Source organism: Perissodus microlepis, chromosome 19 (genome assembly GCF_051167445.1).
Source record: "Perissodus microlepis isolate ML-2025 ecotype Zambia chromosome 19, ASM5116744v1, whole genome shotgun sequence".
Classification (NCBI taxonomy): domain Eukaryota; kingdom Metazoa; phylum Chordata; class Actinopteri; order Cichliformes; family Cichlidae; genus Perissodus; species Perissodus microlepis.
The window spans coordinates 7,016,908-7,027,155 of NC_140479.1; the positions used below are offsets into that span (position 1 = coordinate 7,016,908).

Genomic DNA, 10,248 nt, shown 5'->3' on the forward strand with positions numbered 1-10,248 from the left:
TGAATCTCCGTGGTAACGAGTTTAATTATCCCACGGGATATTATTGATCAATCTGTGATTTGCTGTGAATGTTTAATTTAAACATCTGACTGATTGCAGGGTGTTTGCGGAAATCGACCGCGATCATTAAAAACTGATCAATACTGCCCAGAGTACTGCTTGGTGATCTTTCGGTTATGGGTCAGCTGTGCAGAATATTGATCAGTGATCAGGGCTGTTCCGGATGTCCTGTGATGGCAGCTCTCTCTCTCTCTCTCTTCTTCTCTTTCTCACACACACACACACCGAGCCGCCTGCACGCGCCTCTCTGATCGCTCTCGTTGGTTTGTATCAGCTGATTGGGGCGGGTTCGGCTCTGGGTCCGGCTCCGGGTCGGGATCCCTGTACGGTTCCGATCTAATCCGGCTTCGTCTGGTTTGGGCTCTTTGTTCCGGAACTTTTCGGACTCTTCGGTGAGCTGTTAGCCGTTAGCCTCTCCTAGCTGCAGCGGATCGATTCTTTCCTCGGAACCTTCCACAGCACAGTTACTGTTTCAACCCGAACCGTTCCCCGGCTGCCCGGCCCGGACTCTCGCTCTGCTCCGGGCCGACAGGCGGCTCGGTTCGGTTAGTGGAGCGGCTGAGCTAACAAGCTAACAGTTAGCCTGAGCTAGCTGCTAGTATGCCCGCGATGCTGGAGAGGAACCCAGAGGCTTCGGGCAAGAGGAGAGGCCGAGCCCCGGGAGGAGGGCCCGTCGGCGGGAAGAGTCTGTCCGGTAATGGAACCAGTACCAACAGCTGCTGGGAAGAAGGAAGTTCAGGCTCGAGCAGCGACGACGAGCATGGTGGGTAGCCTCGATCATCGCCGCCGCTGCTGAGACTAATCTGAGTACTGTACTGAGTACTGTCTGTGTGTGCGCGCAGGTGGAGGAGGGATGCGGGTCGGACCGCAGTACCAGGCCGTGGTTCCCGACTTTGACCCGGGTAAGATTGCAGCTGGCTCGGGAGCCTCGCAGCGGAGTAGTAGCCTCGAACAATACCAGCTGTAAAGTTCGCGGCGCTGGTTCCGGTCCCCGCGTGCCGGTTCCACCTCCACATGTGTGTCCGGTTCTGGTTCTGGGTTAGTTTGTGTTTCAGGAGCTTTTGTTTCCTTAGCAGAAGCAGCTCGAGGCTCCTCCTCACAGTCAGAACATTCAACTTTAGTCACAAACTTCACACACCGACAATATTCAATAATCAGATAACAGTCATCAATAATCGCTGCAGAATCTGACCAGATTCCTGAAAACTGGTCAGAGTAACAGCTCTGAGTTAAACTTCATGTTGATCCTCACAGTGATGCTGAGTCTGAACCCTTCTTCACACAACCACCTGAAAAGTCGTACAGGTGAGCAGCTCTGCCTGCACAGGTGTGGCTGGTGGCTCAGAAGGAGCTGCTCCATTTTCAAAGTTAGTTTATTGATCAACTTCTGATCAGCTCCAGCATTCTACCAGCACCGTTACAGCATGAATCCCTCATCGAGTTATTGAACATGAGTCTCTGATGTGAGAACCATTCTAATTAATTAATAATCTCATTAACGTGTGTGTGATTCCAGATGTAGCCCGGGCGGCTCATCTCCGGGAGAACCTGGGGATGCTGGTTTGGATCCCCAACAGCTGCCTGAATCAAACACAGTGTAAGAAATGGCTCATTGACCTGAGAACATGGTGCACTGATGCGAGTCTGATGGTGTTTTGTGGGTGTTTTGTTTTTGTTTTTGTTTTTTTTTCTCTGTTGCAGTGGACGAGTACATCGCCATCGCCAAAGAGAAGCATGGCTACAACATGGAGCAGGTAATTGTTCACAACGTGGTCACTTTTTTATTTTAATTCCTCTTGTGCCGCCATATTTAGACGTTGGTTCACGCTGCCATCCTCAGTCAGTAACAGGTGTACTAATGAACACAGTGTTATTTTGGAGGTTCAGTCGCTGCTAATCATGTGGTGCTGCCCCTTTCTCTCTCCTGTTTGGCTTCCTGCTCCTTCTCCACGTTGGACTGCAGCTGGTGAGGGGTTTGGAGAAAAAAACGTATAAATTACATCTTTAACAGGGCGCCTGCTTTAGCAGCGAACATGTGACTATCTGAGCATGTGCACAAACAGATGTCACACTCAGTGACCCGAGTGTCGGATCTGCTTTTCTTTGTTAATTCAAAGTGCTCTGCAGAACTTTGCTTCACTTTCAGGATGGTAAAATAAAATTCAAGTTCTCTCAGGAATATCAGACAGGTGGACCTGAAGTTCCTCTCCCTGTGTTTTTAAACTCGCTGCCTTCACGCCACCATCACATGTTCAGCTGTTAGAGGGCCTGAACACACAGGAAGTGCTCAGCGTTTGCAGGGACCGTACAGATCATCACGCCAAATGTCCTTCAGTATTTACAATGTCCACATTTTACCTGTCTCACCTGTCACAGGCGCTGGGCATGCTCTTCTGGCACAAACACAACATCGAGAAGTCTCTAGCCGACCTGCCAAACTTCACTCCGTTCCCCGATGAGTGGACGGTGGAGGACCGCGTGTTGTTCGAGCAGGCCTTCAGCTTCCACGGGAAGAGCTTCCACCGCATTCAGCAGATGGTACCAGTGTTCCCAGTCCTAGTCTCTCTCTGTGACCAGTGCTCCCAGTCCTAGTCTCTTTCTGTGACCAGTGCTCCCAGTCCTAGTCTCTTTCTGTGACCAGTGCTCCCAGTCCTAGTCTCTTTCTGTGACCAGTGTTCCCAGTCCTAGTCTCTTTCTGTGACCAGTGCTCCCAGTTTGACCAGTAGCTCCTTGTTGTGTCTGTCTGTAGTTACCTGATAAGTCGATGCCCAGCCTGGTTCGGTTTTATTACTCTTGGAAGAAGAGTCGCAGTAAAACCAGCCTGATGGACCGCCAGACTCGCAAACACAAACGAGAGCGAGACGACAGGTGAGCAGATACCTGCGCAGGTGTGGGTGCTACCCGATTGGCCGATGAGTGTAAATATAAATGTCTGTTTCAGTGACGATGAAGTCGAGGACGGTAATGGAAATCCTCCGAGTGACTCTGAGTTGGACGTAAATAAAGAAGACAAGAAGGAGGTACAAAGTTCAGTGTTTACTTGTTTGTTTACCTGTTTGTTGCTGTTGTTTACCCGTGTGACTCTTTTCAGGTGAGCTCAGGTTCAGAGAGGTCAGAGGTGAAACCAGTTTCTGGTCTGAAGGTAAGAACACCTTAGCAACCCTCAGACCGTAGCCTGTATGTTCGTACCTGTCTGTTAGACGGGTGACGGTGGCTGCCTCTCTCTCTGTTCACCTGCAGACAGGTGGGAAGGCGTCCCAGCGGATGAAGAAGCGCCCCCCCAGAGGGATGTTTCTCAACCATCAGGACGTTGTTTCTCTGTCGTCCTCAACGCCTCAGGGACTCATCAGACAGCTCGACTCGCAGCTCGTCTCCATCAAGAGACAGGTGAGTCCGTTGTCACGGAAACGCTAGAACGGGGAGGTGCAACCATCGCCAGAAATCTACAGAGGGACTGAAAATAGTCAGAGGGCTGGTCAGGTAATGGCGTTTATCACCGATACAAACAAACCTAACCTAAACAAAAGGTCACCTGTACGAGCTGCAACAGGTAAATGGCTTCACGCCTGGTCATCTGCACAGCGTGGATACCTGCACTCACCTTGATCACGTTCCTGTTTCTGAGCCTCAGCCTCTGTTTCAGATTCAGACCATCAAACAGACCAACAGCGTGCTGAAGGAGAAACTCAGCTCGGGGCTGGACGAGTTCAGGCTGCCCGAGGTAACCGCGGCAACGCGATAACACAGCAACATGGCAACACAATACAGCAACATGGCAGCGCAGTACAGTAGCACACAAACGCATTATAGTAGCACACAAACGCAATATAGAATTAAAGCTGCAAGCAGCGTTATGAGGGCCCTCGCACCCCGGCGTGTCGAGCCACGCCCAACACCTACAACCAGCACCTCCTATCTCATGTCACATTGATGGAATTCATGCATTTAACCACCAGCTAACAATTCGTCTCATTCAATCATGATTATAGTCGTCCCACTAGGTGGCGCTCTAACCATTAATGACAAATGGCATAACAAACATTTCCGAGCTCGAGTCTCATCATGCCTGCGACCTTTGGGAGAGATTGGACATTGTGTTTTGGAGTGACAGCAGATTACTGCGTTTTGGCGAGTGATTGAGACTCCACGTGCCGCCATAACCACCCCGTTTCCCTGGACGTAAAAAGCTTCGCAATTTAACAACACAAAGGTCTTTGGATTCCACACACTGAAGAATAGTTCAATCTGATGAAATCCCTTGGAGGAGTTCGTCAAAGTATGAGGCCTGAAAAGAGGAGAAAATGTGGCCAAAATTACACATTAATTTTAAAATGACTGACTTCCTGTTGGATTTGGGATATTGCTCCAAGAGACTTTTTTGTAGATCTTGGTATCTTCTATAAGCTTACCAGGTTTCAGACTCATAGATAAAACACAGAGCAGGGGCTGTGGTTTTGAAATTTTGTAGGGGGCGCTGTGGAGCCATTTTGCGCTATTCAATGAAAATGATCGCATAAGAAGAAAGCCCTAATCACATTGGAGGTGTGGGCCAAATTTAAAGCCTCTATAAACTTTCCAAGCCCCTCAAAAGCCACTTCATCTTTCATGGTGAACGGCGCTGCCACCAGGGTGCGCTGTTCAGTTTAAAGTCACAATTTTCGCACTGAAGCATCACGAGGGACCCATGTTAATATTCACCGCTTTTGAGGTGTCCACGATGAACCTGTGAAAATCAGTACAACAAAGTGAAAGACATGACATTCCCTGTTGCCACTAGGTGGCGCTTTTCATACTCCTGACAATGGGCACATCAATCTGTTCAGGGCGGGTCTGACATCATACCTGTAAAGTCTGGTTCTGATCAGCTTGGATTTCATTGAGTTATACTAATTTGTTTCTCCATGGCGAGACATCAAAGTTCACCATGCTGCTGGGGTCACACCCTTTTGCGAAAAGTCACAGTTTTCACTGTAACCCAAAACCAACTCCTTAAGGCTTTCCTGGAGAAATTTGAGGCTGCAGATTTCACCCATCACAATACTGTACCCCAAAGTGTAAAACATGACATTTCCTGTTCCCACTAGGTGGCGCTGTCCCTGATGTCAAATATGGCAGTTGAAATATGTTCAGGGGTGGAGCCTTATCATATGTGTTCACTTTGGTCAAGGTCAGAAAATGTATGACAAAATAAGAGTCAATGAGATTTTCATGGCGAGTCATCGAAATTCGCCATGGCGCCACTGCCTCACTGTATTACGAAAACTCAAAAGCTCCGCAATTTAAGATGGCCCAGGTGTGTAGTTGGCACTATCCAAATTTGAAGTTTATAGGACCAAATCCCAAGGAGGAGTTCGTTAAAGTACAAGGCATGGAAATGGTAAAATCAGAGCCAAAATGTCACATTCACTTCCAAATGGCGGACTTCCTGTTGGGTTTAGGACATGGCCATAATAGACTTTTTTGTGCGTCCCTGAATGATAGATATGGGTGCCAACTTTCATACATGTAGGTAATACCCATCTCGGGGGCTCGCGTTTTTCATTTTTCTAGGTGGCGCTACTGAGCTAATTTTCCCTGGCCATGTCTGACAACATTAAAATACGTAAATTTTCACCAGACCTGACGCGTGTGCAAAATTTCATGAGTTTTTGAGCATGTTTAGGCCCTCAAAAGGCCGATTCATTTGCCGAAATAATAATAATAATAATAATAATAATAATAATAATAAGAAACAGAGCAGATACAATAGGGCCTTCGCACTGTCAGTGCTCGGGCCCTAAATACACAAATGCAGTTCAAAAACACACATGCAGTACAGCACAGTGAGTGTATCCTCACTGATTTTTCTCTGTGATTTCGACGATCGATTCAAATCACTTTATTCAAACTAATAAAGTCACTGAGCACGCTCACTGAGCACGCTCTTTCAGTTGCTGGTGTTCCTGGATGCTAACGTTTCTTTATGTTTCAGGTGAACCAGAAGTTCAATAACCGTTGGACCACAGAGGAGCAGCTGCTCGCCGTCCAAGGTAACACCTGAAACAGGTCACCTGACAGATGTTCTCATCTCTTTAAAGCATCTGTTTATCAGCGTCAGGGTTGATTGATCAGACATGTAAAATCGTAACTGGATAACCTATCGAGGTGCGGACATGTGAACTCGAGCCTTCTATGAAGGCTGCTGTCAGACTTCTCAGTCAGTGATTGGTCGATGACTGTCTCCCTCCCGTCCAATCCTACACAGCAATCAGGAAGTATGGGCGGGACTTCCAAGCCATCTCAGATGTGATTGGTAACAAGTCGGTGGTGCAGGTGAAGAACTTCCTAGTAAACTACAGACGCAGGTTTAACCTGGACGAGGTGCTGCAGGAGTGGGAGGCGGAGCACGGCATGGAGGTGGGGGCAGGAGCGAGCGAGGACGACAGGATGGAGGAGAAGATGGAGGTGTGTCCCACTGAGGAGGATGAGGTCACCGCCAAGCAGACCAAGGAGGTGAGGACACAAATCCCAGCATGCTTGGCAGCACACATACCTGTCTGGGTCATGTGACCTCCGTTTTTTTACGGTTCCCGTGTCAGCTCATGCTACTCATGTGACTGATTTTGGTCTCAGTGGATGGGATGATTTTAGAGGCATTAAGGAAGTTGTACTTTATTTCACAGTACTAATGAGACTGCATGACTCAAATTACATACACCTGGCCACATCTGCACTCACCTGCTCAGATGGGACAGTCTCACTGTGTTTTTCTTCTCCTACAGGATTCGTCCTCTCCACTGAATGCCAACAAGCCTTTGACCTCCTGAGACCTTCTGGCCCTTCCTCTTTAGATTCAGCGCTCTGCCCCTCCAGTTTCAGGCCCCGCCCCACAGGCTTTATAATGTAATTTTTTTTATTGTATAATGTGTTTCTCTTTAATTTTCTCAGTTTTTAGATCAGGTGTGGGGTTTGTTTTATTAACCTGTCATTTACTGCTCGCTCTGGACCAATCAGACACGTCAGTCCAAATGGACGGAGCTTTTGTTCCTTATTTTCTGCTTTTCATGCTTTTTTGGGTTGTTTTTTGCTTTTATTACTTCCTGTTTGGTGTGTTGGGGATAGGGTGTCAGACTGAAGCAGCCATGTTGGATGACCTTGTTCAGGAAGGAGGTGTGTCCTAACCTGATGGCATCTTTTTGGGTTTTTTTCTATTATTTTAGGACTTTTTAGAAGAAAGACAATAAAACCAAAGTTGATCAGTAAAGTAATTTGTATGTTTTCTTCTTTGAGACCAAACTGAGTCCTCAGGTGATTTAAGAGAAGTGGCGCCCCCTGCTGTCTGTGTTTGTGTGCTACAGAGACAGACTGACCAGCTGTGTCTACTGATGGAAAATGAGCCAAATAGAAACGAGTCACCATAATAAGTCACAGCAGTCTCCTCAGACAGTGGAAACACTGAGGTTTCTTTTCATTATTATTGTAACAGCAGATCATAAAACATCTCAGGACGCAGAGTTAATTTTCATTAATCTGCAGCATTATAAATGAGTTTTCTAAAATAATCTCAGGATTTAAATCGGCGTGTGTGCCTGAGCCGGTCTGATCTGCAGCTCAGTGGGGCAGACACAAACTCTATTTATCTGTAAAATAAATCAGAAACTACACTCTAATCATTTTCCTTTTCTTGGTTCAGGCTGCTGCTCTTAAAGCTCACATGGAAATTAAAATAAACACTGCAGCTTTTGTACTGCATTGCTGTATTGCGGTTATGTGTTACTGTACTCACACTTTGCAAAACTCTGTGATGGGCCAGTTCTGGTCCCCGGGCCTTGTGTTCAATGTTCCCTCTAAGTGGCGCGTGTGCGCAATTGTGCACAGAAAATCTGTGTTGCGCACAAAAAAATAAATCTAACCTGAATTGAAATTAAAATTAATACGTTAACAATTCTGTTCTTCAGTGTGAGTCAGTGACTGGCTGCTCCTGTATGGGATCAGAACGATGCCACCTTATCCCAAAGTCCAGCCAATGATGCGATTCACATTCGTATATACGCAGCTAACCAACGTGGTTGACAGGCTATGGCAGCGCCCTTATGTGCCGACACCGTTGTTTTAGCGAGCAAAGCGGCTGATGTGGAGTGAAGCCACGTTAATGACAACGTGTACAACCATTGGAGATGTGAGCAGGACAGACGGAACAACTGACGGACAAAGTGTGGACTTTATACCAGATTTTAAATTGTGTTGATCGGCCACGTAAAACCAGAGTTACGATAAAAATATCTGCAATGTTTGGTTTTCTTCCTGAATACTGTCGTTGTTTATATTTACTGCAGGAAGAAACGGTAAAAACAGTCGACTAGTCGACTAGTCACGATTAAGTCGACTATCAAAATCGTCGACGACTGATTTAATAGTCGACGCATCGTTTGAAGCTTTGTAAGATCCCAAAAGACGCAGGAATAAGTAGTAGGATTTAAGAGTGTAATAACGGACTGAAACAGAAGATGGCAGCACTGCATGTACAAGGATGCCAGCTGCCGTTAAACCCCGAAGAAGAAGTAGCTCTGTCCCAGAATTCATAACGCGGCCCAGCTCAGTTGTCAACAATGGCGGCAGCTAGTTAGTTTTAATATTACTCTTATTATTCTTTCTGGGTCACAAAATAAACGTTTAACATATTTTCAGGCGAGAATGTAGCTGTGTAAACCTCAAATATCTGCTCAGTTTATCAAGACACCACATATTTTCAAAAGCGCTCCGACGTTTTCGGAGACGTCTGTTACCCACTAGCTCGATAGCGAGCCGGGGGCAAGGCTCACTAGAGCCGTGAGAACACCGGACTCCCGGCTTCAAACCCACCGCCGTCTTTCGCTACTCAGGTTAAACATATATAAGTCACTTAGATAACTTAAAAATGTTATTGTTTGGCTTTTTTTAGTATTTTATTTGTTCCTGAGTAAATCGGTTTGGCTGAGATTAAAGTTATAGTTTTTACACAGCTGAATAAATGTCAAGCAGACAGCTGATCATCAGAAGTGTGAGATGCTCGAGAATTTACTCTGGTGTCCTGTTATATTTTAGATAGCAAGGAGTTTATTAAACTTCACCGAAACAATCTGCAAATGTCATTAAAATTTAATAAACTATCATCTTGTCTTTATTTTTAGTTAGCACAAACCTGAAACACTTAAAGCTGTAAGCTAATGATAGTTATATAAGAGCAGATGCTGCTGGTGCAATAAGCTGTACGTTTTATGTCCAATGGATGATGATCTGATTAGTCGACTAATCGCAAAAATAATCGGTGACTAGTCGACTATCAAAATAATCGTTTGTGGCAGCCCTAGTTAACAATGGCTTTCTTCTTGCCACTCTTCCATAAAGGCCAACTTTGTCCAGTACACGACTAATAGTTGTCCTATGGACAGATTCCCCCACCTGAGCTGTAGATCTCTGCAGCTCGTCCAGAGTCACCATGGGCCTCTTGGCTGCATTTCTGATCAGCGCTCTCCTTGTTCGGCCTGTGAGTTTAGGTGGACGGCCTTGTCTTGGTAGGTTTACAGTTGTGCCATACTCCTTCCATTTCTGAATGATGGCTTGAACAGTGCTCCGTGGGATGTTCAAGGCTTGGGAAATCTTATTGTAGCCTAAGCCTGCTTTAAATTTTTCAATAACCTTATCCCTGACCTGTCTGGTGTGTTCTTTGGACTTCATGGTGTTGTTGCTCCTAGAGCAGGGTGATATGACCAAAAATATTTATCACGATATATATTTGAAAATTTGCGATAACGATATAATTGACACTAGACAAAATACTTTACAACTCCACAACTTTATTAGTGCAAAAAAACCCCATCAATGTATTTTCACTTAAACAAGCAGCTGTTTTTTATGTGCATTAAAGTTATATAAAAATGTAACAGTGCAAATGCAAATTCCTTGCTGACAGTTTAACCAAAAGGCATTTCCAGTGGAAACTGGCCGACATATCCTCAGCATAACCATGTATACTAGAAAGTGCATTTTCTGAAGAAACTGCAGTGTAAATGCTTGAATCTGAATGTATGCACTGAAATGAATTAATGACTGAATATTAAGCTAAAAATGTTGAATGAGCTGTAAAATACAGAGTACCTGGAAACAAAAGTGCAGAACTTTTGAAAGTTGATGTTCACAAAGAAGAAGTTGGAAAATAGCTGAAAATGT

At 45.7% G+C, this 10,248-nt stretch overlaps 1 protein-coding gene across 1 annotated transcript; it reads left to right on the forward strand.

Annotated features, from left to right (window-relative positions):
- Positions 1 to 289: 289 nt before the first annotated feature.
- rcor1 (REST corepressor 1) lies at positions 290 to 7,303 on the forward strand. Its single transcript, XM_084914537.1, has 13 exons — positions 290 to 823; positions 903 to 962; positions 1,577 to 1,657; positions 1,762 to 1,814; positions 2,437 to 2,598; positions 2,810 to 2,928; positions 3,002 to 3,080; positions 3,152 to 3,202; positions 3,301 to 3,447; positions 3,704 to 3,781; positions 6,032 to 6,089; positions 6,305 to 6,552; positions 6,822 to 7,303. Exons 1-13 carry the CDS (start codon positions 661 to 663, stop codon positions 6,864 to 6,866), a joined length of 1,344 nt encoding a protein of 447 aa, XP_084770663.1. The 5' UTR covers positions 290 to 660; the 3' UTR covers positions 6,867 to 7,303.
- The last annotated feature ends 2,945 nt before the right edge of the window (positions 7,304 to 10,248 follow it).